Source organism: Macaca mulatta, chromosome 6 (genome assembly GCF_049350105.2).
Source record: "Macaca mulatta isolate MMU2019108-1 chromosome 6, T2T-MMU8v2.0, whole genome shotgun sequence".
Taxonomy (NCBI): domain Eukaryota; kingdom Metazoa; phylum Chordata; class Mammalia; order Primates; family Cercopithecidae; genus Macaca; species Macaca mulatta.
Window position 1 is genome coordinate 147,896,898 of NC_133411.1, and position 14,750 is coordinate 147,911,647.

At 43.2% G+C, this 14,750-nt stretch overlaps 1 protein-coding gene and 1 long non-coding RNA gene across 7 annotated transcripts in view; both read right to left on the reverse strand.

Moving 5' to 3' along the window:
• The window catches only part of SIL1 (SIL1 nucleotide exchange factor), a 241,414-nt gene that overhangs the window by 83,232 nt on the left and 143,432 nt on the right, over positions 1–14,750 (reverse strand). For all 6 annotated transcript variants that reach the window (XM_015140990.3, XM_077937084.1, XM_001114098.5 and 3 more), the window contains 2 exons: positions 13,841–13,949; positions 6,213–6,312 (listed from right to left, as the gene is read on the reverse strand). In XM_015140990.3, coding sequence (XP_014996476.2) covers positions 6,213–6,312; positions 13,841–13,949 — 209 coding nt within the window. The remainder of the gene's footprint in view (positions 1–6,212; positions 6,313–13,840; positions 13,950–14,750) is intronic.
• Positions 1,086–5,396, reverse strand: LOC144329532 (uncharacterized). The gene is made up of 2 exons (XR_013394877.1): positions 5,350–5,396; positions 1,086–4,273 (listed from the first exon to the last, which is right to left on the reverse strand). It is a non-coding gene; the product is annotated as an uncharacterized LOC144329532 (long non-coding RNA).

Below are 14,750 nucleotides of genomic sequence, written 5' to 3' on the forward strand. Positions count from 1 at the left end.
ATAGACTGGATAAAGAAAATGTGGTTCATATACACCATAGAATACTACGCAGTCATAAAAAAAAGAATGACATCTGTCCTTTCGAGAAACATGGATGGAGCTGGAGGCCATTATTCTTAACAAACTAATGCAGATACCAAATACCACCATGTTCTCACTTATAAGTGGGAGTTAAATGATGACAATGCATGGATACATAGAGGGGAACAACACACACTGGGGCCTATTGGGTGGAGGATGGGAAGAGCGAGGGGATCAGGAAAAATAACTATTGGGTACTTGGGCTTAATACCTGGGTGATGAAATAATCTATACAACAAAACCCCATGACACAAGTTTATCTATATAACAAACCTGAACATGTACCCCCGAACTTAAAAGTTAAAAATTAGAAAATAAATAATAAAAACTCAAGAAGAAAAAGATAGGCTGCATTTTCCCTATTTTTTATTCATTACATTGTTCTTTCTTTATTCCTAACATTTCAAGTTTCTTTCTATTATTCTTTTTTCATTCTATTTGGAGAATATCCTTTAGTCATTCTTTCAGAGTAGGTCTGCTGGTGAGAAATTTTCTTAATTTTCCTCTCTCTAAAAGTGTCTTGACCTCCCTTTCACTCCTGAAAGATATTCACAGTTATAAAATTCTGTGTGGACAGTTCATTTTTTCCCCCAGCAATTGAAAAATGTTCCACATACTTCTGGCCTCTATGGTTTCAGATAAAAAATTCACTATCGCTCAATCATTGTTCCCCTATAGTAGTAGTATTTTTTCTAGTTGCTTTGAAGATTTTTCTGTCTTTAGTTTTCAGAAGTTTAACTGTGATGTATCTTGGTGTTGATTTCTTTGAGTTTATCCTGTCTGGAGTTCACTTGGATTCACTGGATTCACTTAATGAATCTGTGAGTTTATGCCTTTCACCACATTTCGGAATTTGTTAGCCATTGTTTCTTGATTATTTTCTAGCCCCATATTCTTTCTACTGTCCATCTGGAATTCCAATGACACAAATGTTAGATCTTTTGTTACAGTCCCACAGGTCCCTAAAGCTCTTTTATTTTTTTTTCTCCTATCTATCTTCTCTCTGTTGTTCAGACTGTGTAATTTTTATTTATCTGTCTTTAAGTTTACTGATTCTTTTCTGTCATCTCTGTTCTGCTACTGAGCCTATCTAGTGACTTTTAAAATTTTAGTTATTATATTGTTCAGTTCTATAATTCCATTTGGTTCTTTTTTCTTATCTTCTGTTTCCTTACTGAGACTTTGTTTCAAGGGTGCTCATAACTGCTTGCTGAAGCAATTTTATAATAGTTATTTTAAAATTCGTGTTAGATAATTTCAACTTCTGAGTCATTTCAGTATTAGCATCTGTCTCAGTCTGCTCGGGCTGCTATAACAAAATATCATATACTGGGTAGCTTAAACAACATACATTTATTTCTCACAATTCTGGATGCTGGGGAAGTCCAAGATCAAGGTATGAGTCAATGTGGTTCCTGGTGAGGGTCCCCTTTCTGGCTTACAGATAATCACCTTTTAGCTGTATCTTCACATGGTAGAGAGAGAGAGTGCTGGTCTCTCTTATTCTTCTAAGGACACTAATCCCTCTTAAGCCCAACCCTCATGACCTCACCTAAATCTAATTACCTTCCAAAGGTCCTAACTCCAAACATTACATTGCAGCATTAGGGCTTCAACTTATGAATCTGGGGGAGACACAAACATTCAATCCATAACAGCATCTGTTGATTGTCTAATTCAAGTTGTGATTTTCCTGGTTCTTGGTATGAAAAGCAATTTTTAATTATATCCTAGACATTTGGGGTATTAAGTTATGAAATTCCAGATCCCACTTAATCTTTTTCAGTAGGTAGACATCCTATTTAGGTTTAGTATACTGATTCAGGCTCACTTGTGTGGGTTGTGGCATCAATGACAATTTAGTTTTCAGAGCATTGTAGTGCTACTCTGGTCTGCTTCCTTTGTGTGCTACCCAGAGGTCAATCTAAAAACCTGGGCAGCATTCCACACTATAGTTCAGTTCTTAAACTTTTTGTAGTATTAATTCTTGTCAGTTTCTTGTATGGGTCACTGAATGGGTGTGTCTGGGACTTCATATGTAAAATCCCTTTCTCTAGCTCCCCTCTCTCCCAAATCCTACCCTTACTCTCTAGTTGGGAAGTGAAACAGCTTCACCTGCCACCACTGGATGCTGGCCACTGGGAGTGGAAGTCTAGGTTCCTCCCTGGGCCTCTACTGACACCACTTTGGTGGGAGAATCGAGCACTGCTTCACTGCTGCTGGCCCGAGGGTAGAAGTTCATACTTCTCACTTATTCCACTGGCACTGCCCCAGAGAGGGAAACAGAATGCTGCCTCACACTGTCTCACTGCCTCCAAGTTGGGGGTGGAAGTACACACTTTTCATTCACCCCAGCGGACACCGTATCATCAGGGAAAAGTAAAAAACCATGTTGGTGCTGCCAGGCAGAGGACAGATATTCAAGTTCCCTGCTTAGCCTCTGCTGACACCACTTCAGCAGGATAAGCAGCCTGCTACTGTCAGATGGGGGATGGAAAATCAGGATCCACGCTTGGTCTCTGTTGGTAATACACCAGCAGGGGAAGCAGAGAGTATCCACTGGGCAGAGGGTGAAAAGTCAAGCTCTGCTCAACTCCCACTGACACCATCTTGATGGAGGAAGCAGAACACTGCCTTCTACCACTGTTTTACTGTCAGGAACAGATACGAGTTCAGGCTCTCCACTTGGCCCCGGGCAATCCTGGTGGAGGAATCAGAGTACAGTTTGCTACTACCACCAAATAGGAGGCAGAAGTCCAGACTCCCCACCTCAGTGTCCACTGCACTGGCACTAAGTGGGGTGGGGAGATTTTCATGATCTTTGACAGGAGTAGGACAGGTATTGTAAATAAGGTTTCTGTTCTGTTAGGATGCCCTTTGCTCAATTCTTTGTCTAGAAATAGCAGGCTTTTCTTATAACTTTTTAAAATCTGCGCCAGTTGACATTTTCAGGATGTGGGATTTGCCAACACTCAGTCTAAAATATATAGAGGACAAAAAGAAAATCCAAGGAACTCACTGCCATGTCATTTCCCAAGCTCCAAGGTCCCTAGCCAGTCTGCTGCCTTCTGACTGTGTTTTAGAGTCTTCCTACATTTGCTTTTAGTATTATGTCCAGGGTTTTTAGTTACCCTTAGCTGGGGGAATAGGGAGAAATGAGTCTATTACATCTTGCCAAGAATCAAAAGCTTAAGAAGGCCATATCTTAAAATATAATAATTTGTAGAATACAGGTGAACAATAGCAGACATAATAAAACATAAAAGCATTAAGCAATTTGTATGGAAATAGAGGGATAAGTAGACGAGATTCAACCATAACAACCCAAATCTGCTGGGAGAGACAGCTTTTCCAAGAACCAAGGAACTCCGGGAAAGACTGATTCACTTAAACCTACTAAGCTACCAGTGGATACACTGTAATTGATGTTCTCCTCCCCAAAAACATCCAATTCCCAAAAACCCACTCATTTAATTAAGAGGATATGGCCGAATATCTGACAGTATTGTCTATATAAATCACAAAAGCACCATCCTGTACTTGTAAGACACCACATAGGCTAGGTTTAAAGATTAATAAACAAAAATAGGATGCTATCTGTAGCCAAGAGCTTGATATATGTAAGAAACTCCCCAACCAATTTCAAATCCATTTATTTGCCAATCCCGGCGCCAGCTCGAAGAGCACATTGGCAGTGAACTGAGTCAGTCCAGATAGGCTCCAAATGAAAGCAGAAGGACGCCAGGACTTAGCACCTCAATGATGGTGCTAACAACCTAAGTTCCACATAAGTAAGGAAAGAGTATGATAGCCAGACCTCAGAGGTGAGCAGCTGGTGCAAATGAGCAGGAGCTGGGGTCTTGCATTTGGGTGCTGATATTGGGATCCCCTTGAAGGGGAGAGGAGTATTTTTTCTTTTTCTTTTCTTTTTTTTTTTTTTTTTGGAGACGAAGTTTCTCTCTTGTCACCCAAGCTGGAGTGCAATGGCACAATCTGGGTTCACTGCAACCTCCACCTCCCGATTTCAAGTGATTCTCCCACCTCAGCCTCTGGAGTATCTGGGATTAGGATGCATGCCACCACGCCGGGCTAATATTTGCATTTTCAGTAGAGACAGGGTTTCACCATGTTGGCCAGGCTAGTCTCAAACTCCTGACCTCAGATGATCCACCCGCCTTGCCCTCCCAAAGTGCTGCACCCGGCTGAGAGGAGTATTTTTAATTATAAAAATCAGCAACTAGAACTTTTAAGTAATCTTTAAATACTTAATTTAAAAATTAATTTTAATTTAAAATTTAAATTAATTTTATTTTAAAAATTAAAAGTAATTTTTAAATATTTTATAAATATTCATACTTTTCTACACTAATTGAATTACTGGGGTGGGGAGAAATGCCATCACCTGAAAAAAGAAAATCCAAACACACTCCCAGGGAAAGCAAAGAGAAGAGAACAAGGTTAAGTGGGTCCTCCATCCGCAGAGAAGACACTGAATAGGAGGTTTTTAATGTTCCCATCAGTCCCACATGGAGCCGACAGTGAGTGGGAAGGAGCCAAAACGCTGGCCAGGCCCTGTTCTAGGCACCCAGGCACTCCTCTCCTGGCCTCACCTGTACCAGGCAGATGTGCTTCTCCTCAGCCCCTCGGCTAATACATCTGTGGTAGGATGCAATTGCGAGCATTGCCTTCCTTCACCCACTGCTGCTGCCACTGAGCCATGTGCCCTCCCACACCACATACACTCTCCATGTAGGAGAAGTGATTTTGGTAAGATGAGTAAAGACGTGGAGACTGGGCCTGCATTTCACACACTTAAACAGGTAAACACCAGCTTCCTATCCCCCAAAAGGTTCATTTTCCCAGAAATATTTAGTTCTAAAGGATCAAAACAACCTATGGCTTCTTCCAGTAATACACAAGCTGTCAAAAGCCTAATGCTGTCTCTCTAAGATATTACCTGGATTCAGGGGAAGGAGTGAAGAGGTAAATAAAGGCAAACAAGTGCCAACCACGGTGGTTCATGCCTGTAATCCTAGCACTTTGGGAGGCCAAGGTGGGCAGATCATTTGAGGTCAGGAGTTCGAGACCAACCTGGCCAACATGGTGAAACCCCCATCTCTACTAAAAACATAAAAATTAGCTCAGTGTAGTGGCAGGCACCTGTAATCCCAGCTACTCAGGAGGCTGAGGCAGGAGAATCACTTGAACCCGGGAGGTAGACCTTGCAGTGAGCCAAGATCGTACCACCACACAAACAACAAGGCCAACTGGGTCACACAGCGAAACTCTGTCTCAAAAAAAAAAAAAAAAAAAAAAAAAAAAAAAAAAAGGCAAATGGGGACTGTAAGGAGAAGAGGGAGGGAGAACGAGAACTTAGGTCTCTAAGGCAGCCATCAGAGAAGGTTCTTTCAAACACTGACAGGACTCAAACAGAAATACAGAGAAATGACTCCAAGAGCTCATGATCCATCTAAGAGTGAGATTTCTTCCTGGTATAGACCTGTAGCTGTGAGCCCTCCCACGCATTAGGGGCATGGCCAGGGGCTGTAATTCTTCACCTTTTCCTCCTCTCATTCCCTTAGCTTGTAGAGAAATTTAGAGCTGGAGGAAACCTCAGTCATCCTCTTGTTCCAGCCCTATGTTTTAAATTTAAGGAACCTGAGGCCTAGAAGAAACACATTTGCTACATGTTCAAAGGACAAGGACAAGGATTCGGGCTTCTTGCTTCCCGGGCCAGCTCCTCTTTCTTTTGGAACAAGCCTGTGTCTAATTCAAGTGTAAGTGAGGCAGAGATCTGGGCCGTAAAGTCTACTCACTCCACTCATGCCCGTGATAATGGAGAGAATGGCCACCCCTGCTCGGTGCCTCAATTTCTCCAAGCATAGGGAGCTGTTTGAAGACAAGGGATGGCAAACAGAATTCTAACCTAAACCATGACAGAAATGCTCCCAGCACTTCTTTTTAATAGTTTAAAAGGGTTACTTATTTGTCATTAATGGTTCTTTAAATTATTTTACAATATTGTTATCCCATATTTATTGCAAGAGTTCCCATAAAAATGAGTCCATTCTCTGCAAAAACAACAAGGCCATGCTGCAGGCTTATACTCACAGGAAAAAATCATCACACACCTTGTCTTCCTTTGAACTCTCCATCTCTGCCCCCTCCTTGAATTTTGCCAGTGCGCTCTTGAGGTCCTGAGATGTGTAGGTGTTGGTGTTGATATCCAGCCTGTCCAAAGAAAACTGAGAGTAAAGAGGGAGGCATGGCTAGGCTTGGTGGCTCGCACTTGTAATCCCAGTACTCTGGGTGGCCAAGATGGAAGGATAGCAAGATCCCATCTCTACAAAAACTTTAAACATATTAGCTGGGATGTGATGGTACGTGCCTGTGGTCCCGGCTACGTGGGAAGCAGGAGGATCACTTGAGCCCAGGGGTTCAAGGCTGTGGTAAACTATGATTGTGTCACCGTACTCCCACAGCTGGGCAACAGAGTCAGACCCTGTCTCTAAAAATAAATAAGAGGGGAGCATCTTATTTCCCAAGAAAGAAAATGTCCCTGGGTAAATGGCACCCTAAGGTAAGCAAAGCCAGGCCAGCTCTAACTCTGAGTGTACTATCATACCTTTGCCTTCAGTCAGCCAGAAGTCTAACAGAGTGACCTTACCTTGAAGCTAGAAGAGGAAAGACACAGCTGAAAATGGGATCATTCCATGAGAGAGGAAGAAATGGCATGGGGCAGACAGAAGCCAACCATGAACAGAGGCTCTCAGCCAGCTTCTCAAGGCAGAAATAAGCCTGGAATACCTGTGCAATGCTCCTCCCTCAGGCAGGACCTCTCAGAGGGAAGTGGACTCAGACACAGGGAGTAACGTGCACCCTTATTTATTAATATATTTTTCCATGAAAGGGGACAACAGGGCCCTGAGTCCCACAGTGTGTGCCTGATCTGATTAGACAAAGCAGCCTGTCTACAAAAACAAGTTGGATAGATTCACACTGTAAGACCAACCTCTGAGCACAGAGGAGAGGCAGGAGGTATGTCTCAACCTGACCAAGGAATGGATCTGAGATACTAAGGAGCAGAATCAAGGTCAGCCCCTTCCACGGCCAGCCTCCAAGGGGAGGAGGGAAAGGAATCAACGTGGCTATAATCTCAGGAACCTGCCAAAGACCAGAATGGTCTCCTCACAAAATTCCCTGGAGCTGATCCAAGCCACAGCTACGTGTCTTAACCAGAGAGAAGACATCCATCATGTGGGAGCAAGGTTTTACCACTAGCATTCATTTTAGTTCAATGAACAGAGGTAAGCACAAGAATGATATGGATGAAGGGAAGAGTGGAGTGTGGACTGTGCTTAACAAGACTGTCTGCCTGGCGTTGGGTTCAGGATTCCTATATCCTGGAATGCCCACAAGATTTCAGAGGTGAGGAGGAAGGGGCTACTGGTCTGCTCTACTCCAGGCAGGAAGAGCATGTCAGTCTCATAGTCTGAGATTCCAGCAGGCCTCAGTTCTCATGTACTAAGGGCTTTCATTCTTCCTAGAGACATTTTAGGGCTCTGAGAAAAACACTCACCTTCTCTAAACCTCAGTCCTCCTAAACTAATTAATAATAGCTAGTAACTCATTTATTGAGCATTTAGCCATGTGTTAGGCAGTTTGTTAATCCCTTTAAGTAATATTTCATTCAAATAGTTACCACAATCCTACAACGTAGGGAGAGAATCCTGAATCCTTCTCCCTACAGAGCATCATCCACTGCCAGTGCATGAGGATACCACTGCTCCGCCCCACATACCCAAGGGAGCTACATATTCAGGAACCATAGCTTGAACACATTATCTCCTCCCTCCTGTAAGACTCGGTCAGGACTAATCCCATTATGCCATGTATCTCTGCCGTGTATCTCATCAGTCTCACTCTCCTAATCCATCTCTCATCACCCACTCTCAGTCCCAACTACGTACATACAAGCACGCACATGTGCACTCAAGTTCACGCACACACACGAAACAGTCATCTGGTGGTCTCACTTCATTCTTCACTACGAAAAATAGACCAAAACTTCATTTTCCCATGATCAGTTCTACAAGCTAACCTGCACCTAAGTCTATGTTTTCTACTTTCCTTCCTACTATAATGGATGAGTGTCCCTGATCCTATTAAACTTAGTTCCAGATCGCACTTGCCTTTACAAAAGCTTTAACTCCCATAATTACACCTCTCCCTCCTGCCTGCATCGTCAATTTCTCCCTTCAGCTGGATTATTCCCATCAGCACACCAACTCTCCTTTTACCCCACAGTCTCTTCTGGTTATCCTGCCATTTCCCTGCTCTCATTCAGAGTAACGCTTTATGAACACATTGTTTTCACTCACTATCCCCACCTTTTTTACTCCTATTTATACTGCCATTTACTGTAATCTGGATTCTGTCCTCACAACTCCACTTACACTGCTAATCAAAATTAGCAATAACTGATGACCAATCCGATGGACCCTTCTTCACTCACTTCATGTTCCTCAACCACTAAGCTGCATTTGCACAGTTCACCCTCCCTTCTTAAAAAACTCTCAGTCAGGTGTAGTGGCTCATGCCTGTAATCCCAGCACTTTGGGAGGCCGAGGAGGGAGGACTGCTTGAGCCCAGGAGTTCAAGACCAGTCAGGGCAACATAGTAAGACTCTGTCTCTACAAAAAACTTGAAAATTAGCCAGGTATGGTGGTGTGTGCCTGTGGCCCCAGCTACTCAGAAGCCTGAGGTGGGAGGATTGCTTGAGCCCAGGTTGTAGTGATCCGGGATTACGCCACTGCACTCCAGCCTGGGCGACAAAGCGAAACCCTGTCGGAAAAAAAACAAAAAACAAACAAACAAAAAAAACCACTCGCCTTTCCTGGCTTGTTACCTCACTCTCATGGCTCTTTCACTTCCTCACTCCTTCTCCAACTCTTGCTGGTTCCTCATCTCCTACCTGAGCCACATAGCCCAGAATGCCTTGGAGTTCAGCCCTGTCAATCTTCTCCACCTCGACATCCTCCCCTAGTTACTTTAAAAACCTATCTGCTAGTGATCTCAACATTAACATCTCCAGCCCAACCTCTCCCCTGAGCACCAATCAGAGTCTTGCACAACTACCTGATAGATCTGTATCTAAAATGTTTAACAAGTACTTCAAACTTATTGAATCTAAAACATGGCTCTTGATTCTTCTCCTTATAAGTCTGTCCGTCTCCCAACTTTTCTATTTCAATAAATAGTACCAACAACCACCCAGTTGCTCAAACTCCAAAATGAGGCTTTATCCTCAATCCGTGTCCCTCCCTGCATCTTCCTTCAACCTCTACGTTGAAATCATAAGCAAGTCCTCTTGAGTCTACCTCCAAATTAAATCTCCAAATTCATTCAGTCTCTGTTATGATACCCTAGACTCTGTCTACAAAAAACTTGAAAACTGGCCAGGCATGGTGGTGTGCGCCTGTGGCCTTAGCTACTCAGAAGCCTGAGGTGGGAGGATTGCTTGAGCCCATTATGTCTTACCTGATCTACTGAAATGACATCCTAATTCTGTCTTCTTTTGTCCACTGTCAATCTCATCTCCAGACACACAGCAACTAAATCACCCTCCTACCTAAAATCTTCCAATGGCAGCTGGGCATGGTGGCTCACACCAGTAATCCCGGCACTTTGGGAGGCCGAGGTGGACAGATCACGAGGTCAGAAGTTCAAGACCAGCCTGGCCAACATGGTGAAACCCCGTCTCTACTAAAAATACAAAAATTAGCCAGGTGTGGTGGTGGGCATCTGTAATACCAGCTACTTGGGAGGCTGAGGCAGGAGAATTGCTTGAACCCGGGAGGCGGAGGTTGCAGTGAGCTGAAATGGTGCCACTGCACTCCAGCCTGGGTAGCAGAGCAAGACACCATCTTAGGGGGGAAAAAAAATCTTCCAATGGTTTTCCATTACAATTAAATGTGAATGAAGAACATACAACATGTTCCTCAAAAGCTACATATTCTGGCCCCCACATACCTCTCCAATCTCATCTCCTATCGGTTTCCTTCCTTCTCTCTTCTCCTCTAGTCACCTTGATTGTTTTCTTGCTTCTCCTACTTGACAAAGCCTTTTCCTTGATAAAGCCTGGGACTTCCTGTTGTTTCATCTGTCTGAAATGTCCTAACTCCTAAACCTATAAACCTAACCCTTTGCATAAAGAGTTAATTATTCTTTTTGTCCATATCATCCTTGTTCTTGCCTCTGTTCCCTGAACTGAAATAAGTGCTAGTGATAAAACCTTGCTCCCCAACGGATGTCTTCTCTCTAGTCAAGATGCATGGCTGTGACTTGGATCAGCTCCAGGGATCTCAGTGAGGTTACCAATCTAGTCTTTGACAGGTTCCTGAGATCAGCCACATTGGTTCCTTTCCTTCCTCCCTTTGGGGCCAGTTAATTAATCCATGATTAATTCCCAGTACTTACATGTTTTAGAACAGGGTCAGCAAACTATCAGTAATGACCAGATAATATCTTACTTATGTGCTTATGTACCTGGTTTTCTGTTCGCCAGCCTTGTGGAGGTTGTTTTGTTTACTGCTGTATCCCAATGCCTGGCACATGGGCACTCAATAGGTTTTCGTGAAATAAATCAATGGAGGAAGTAAATGGCCCTGTCCTTAGCCCAACCTCTTAACCACTATACCATACTGGACCTTGGTAAATGTTCAACCCAAGATGGCACAACTTGAATGTGGTTTTACCCTCAGTCCTCCAAACCCAGGAGGAACAGTCAAAGAAGCTGGTTACTCCAGGGCAAAAAGAGAGATGTACTATGGAGATGTTGACAGGGATATGGACTAAAACCAGTAGAGATGGCAAAGCCTAAAGCATAAATAGCAAATGAAAACCTGTTGCTAAGAGCCAACTATGTGCAATGAAATAAGGCAGTACTAAAGGAACTCTCTGAGACAAGCCAGAGTCAGGGTCTTCTGTCCCAGAATGTAGAGCCAGCATGCATTGCAGCTCTAGGTAGCAATGTGGCCAGCCACACAACATAGTAGAGAGACTGCCATGAATTTTGGATTAATGGACTGTCCCCATCTCAGCCTCCTGAGTAACTGGGACTACAGGCATAATACACACCACACACTCACATACCCACACACCCAGCTAATTTTTGTTTTTGGTGGTTTTTTTTGTTTGTTTGTTTGTTTTGAGACAGGGTCTGTCTCTGCTCCCCAGGCTGGAGTGCAGTGGTACGATCTTGACTCACTGCAACCTCTGCCTCACAGGCTAAAGTGATCCTCCCAACTCGGCCCTGCGAGTAGCTGGGACTACAAGTGTGTGCCACCACCTCCGGCTAATTTTTATATGTTTTGCAGAGACACACATCCTGTTACCCAGGCTGGTCTTCAAATCCTAGGCTCCAATGATCCACAGCCTCCCAAACTGTTGGTATTACAGGTATGAACCACTGCGCCCAACCCCTAACTCAATATTCATAAGCTAAGAAAAGAATAGATTATTTTCTTCAGAAAATAAGACTTGGATTACATGTGAAAAAAGACTTCCTAAAAGTACTTTGAGACACTGAAATATGTGTGTATTGTGCACGAAAGAAGTTTGGCAGGGGCCATGATAATGACAGCTGATTATTTCTTACATGGTTGTGAGAAAGGAGTAATTTTCTGACCTGGGTCACTCCAAGTATAGGCCTATCTGGAGGGATGAGGGAAGATGAAAGATCCTTCCCAATTTGGCGTGACTGTAAGGAGAACAAATGCCTCTATCTCAATATGAAGTAGAATTTTCCAACAGTGAAAACTGTCTAAATCTGAACAGGCTGTTTTGTGGGGTGAGTGCCACCTGACAAAAGTACATATGAACCAGCTGAGTGACTTTCTGACAGGCATGTCAACGAAAAGACTAAGGTAAGAAGTGGGTCTCTAGGACCTCCTTCTAATTACATCTAACTGCAAAATAATGGGTTTTTGTTTTAGTTTTTTTGAGACAGAGTCTTGCTCTGTCGCCCAGGCTGGAGTGCTATGGTGCAATCTTGGCTTATTGCAACTTTCGCCTCCCAGGTTCAAGTGATTCTTCTGCCTCAGCCTTCTGAGTAGCTGGGATTGCAGGCACCTGCCACCACACCCAGCTAATTTTTGTATTTTTAGTAGAGACAGGGTTTCACCATGTTGGCCAGGCTGGTCTTGAACTCCTGACCTCAGGTGATCCACCCGCCTTGGCCTCCCAAAGTGCTGGGATTACAGGTGTGAGCCACCACGTCCCACCTGCAAAATACAGTTTAAATTATAAAATCTAGGCGGGGCACAGTGGTCCACATCTGTTATCCAAGCACTTTGGGAGGCCAGGGCAGGAGGATCACTTGAGTCCAGGAGTTTAAGACCAGCCTGAGCAATAAAGTGAGACCCTGTCTCTACAAAAAAAATTTTTTTTTTAAATAGCCAGGCATAGTGGCACACACCTGCAGCCCCAGCCTACTCAGGAGGTTGGGGCAATGAAATTGCTTGAGCCCCAGAGTTCGAGGTTACAGTGAACTATGATCACACCACTTTACTCCAGCCTGGGCAACAGAGCAAGACCCTATCTCTAAAAAAAAAAAATCATCATCATCATCATCATCACCATCATCATCCAAGGACTGAGTAACACTAACCACACTCAATCCGTAACTAATAATTCCCAATTCTTACATGTTTTAGCACAGGGTCAGCAAACTATCTGTAATGACCGGATACTATTTTAGGCTCTGTGATCCATATGGTGTCTGTCCCAATTAATCAACCCTGTCATTGGAGCAAGAAAGCAGCCACAGACAATATGTAAACAAATGAGCATGGCTGTGTCCCATTAAAACTTTATTTATGGACACTGAAATCTGAATTTCATACATTTTCATGAGTCATGAAATATTACCTTTTGATTTTTTTCCAACCTTTAAGAAATGTAAAAACCAATTTCATTTGCAGACTGAACCAAAGGAGGGAGCAGTCCCAGTAAGGCCCACAGGCCATAATTTGCTGGTCCCTGTGTTAGAAATTTCATGGCTGGTATTTCTACTGAGCTTTCAAAATGCACAATTCCAGCAACCCCTGCAACTCCATGCCTCAACCTCCCTCCCCTTCATTCAGGAAATATGGAGCAAAAGAAAGGATGCTAATTTAAGGCAACAAAAAGAAAAATGGCAACACTGCATTCTCTAAAACTGGATAATCTAACCCGGTTATTGAGGAATAAGGCAATCTCTAGCCAGTGGAGAATGGCAGTAGCTTCTACTTTTATACTACAAGAAAGCCTGTTTTAATACTGACTAACGAGAGGAAAAGTTAGTCTGAATTAAAGACTTTAAAATGCAATTTTATTGTTCACCAAGGAAGTATTACTGCAAAGCAGAAGGCCTAACAGGCCTGTTTTAATGAATAGATGACTCATCTGTAATCAGCGCATTAATTGTTGGGATTCAAATGGGTGCTCTTAAAGTACTGGGAAAAATAGCTTCATTTTTAAAGCAGGTTAAGCATTCCCCCTACAGCCTTTTTTAAAGTATCAATTTGCTTTGCAAACTATCTCTTTCCAAAGACTGTAGAAGTAAACCTTCATAAAACCCTGACAGATTTATCACAAATTCTATGCTATTAAATTTCAAATTTAAAAAAGCCACATGAATTTGGGCAACGTTTTAAGTATTACAATACAAAATCAATGTCATCACTTAGCCTCCCAGTCCCTAAGGTTGACACTGTACCTTTTGCCTTTCAAATTATTTCGGAACTTGTCCTCAGATTGGAGTTTTGCCTCTCTTTCCCCAGTCTGAAGATTCAGCCGTACGTGGGATCCTGCAGGAACAGCCTGCCCTAAAAGCCAAGAAGAGAAAACGCTCATGAGGTACAAGGTCCTTGGAAAGTCACCAGGATGGCCAACAAGCAACAGGACTTACTAGTTCATGAAGACACAACTCAGCTGTGTTCAGTTACCTCCTCAATCCACCCATCTCTCTCCTGTGAACACACACACCACTCGCACATACTCACTTAGCTAATCTATAAAGGAAATCTGTAAGGGAATGGGGTAAGATGGGCAAGAAGATTCATACTTGAATCTAGAGACCAACGTCCCCAATTAGAACCTGCATATTTAAACTATTCTATGTTTTCTTGAGCTAATAAAAGCTTTGTGTTATGTGCGGCAGGTAAGTGGTAGATACCTACTCATTCCTCAGGACATGCTACATTACTGTCTCTTCCATGACACTCTTCCTGCCCCTCCCCTGACAGTCCCACAGAACCCCAGACAGCCTGCCATCCCAGCAAGCTTACACCTCACCACCTGCATCTGTTTAATTAGGCTCCTTCGATGAGGCTCTCTCCTTCCTAAGCAAAGGGACTGTATTTCCTCCTTTTTGATTTCCCAGCCCTTAGGCCAGGGCTTGGCACATAAAATGTATGACACTTAATGTTATGAAAAGGAAGAAGGAAGAGACTGGAAGGCAAGAGGACAGAGCAAGCCAAGGAGGCAGGGAGTGGAGCCAAGAGAAACTGAAAACCTACACCCACCTATCTATCTATGGAGTTGATCCATAGCTAGGAAAAACAAGTGTTGTGAATCGATGGGCTATTCCTATGCACTGCACAAAACTACTCAAGTATAGTTAAAAA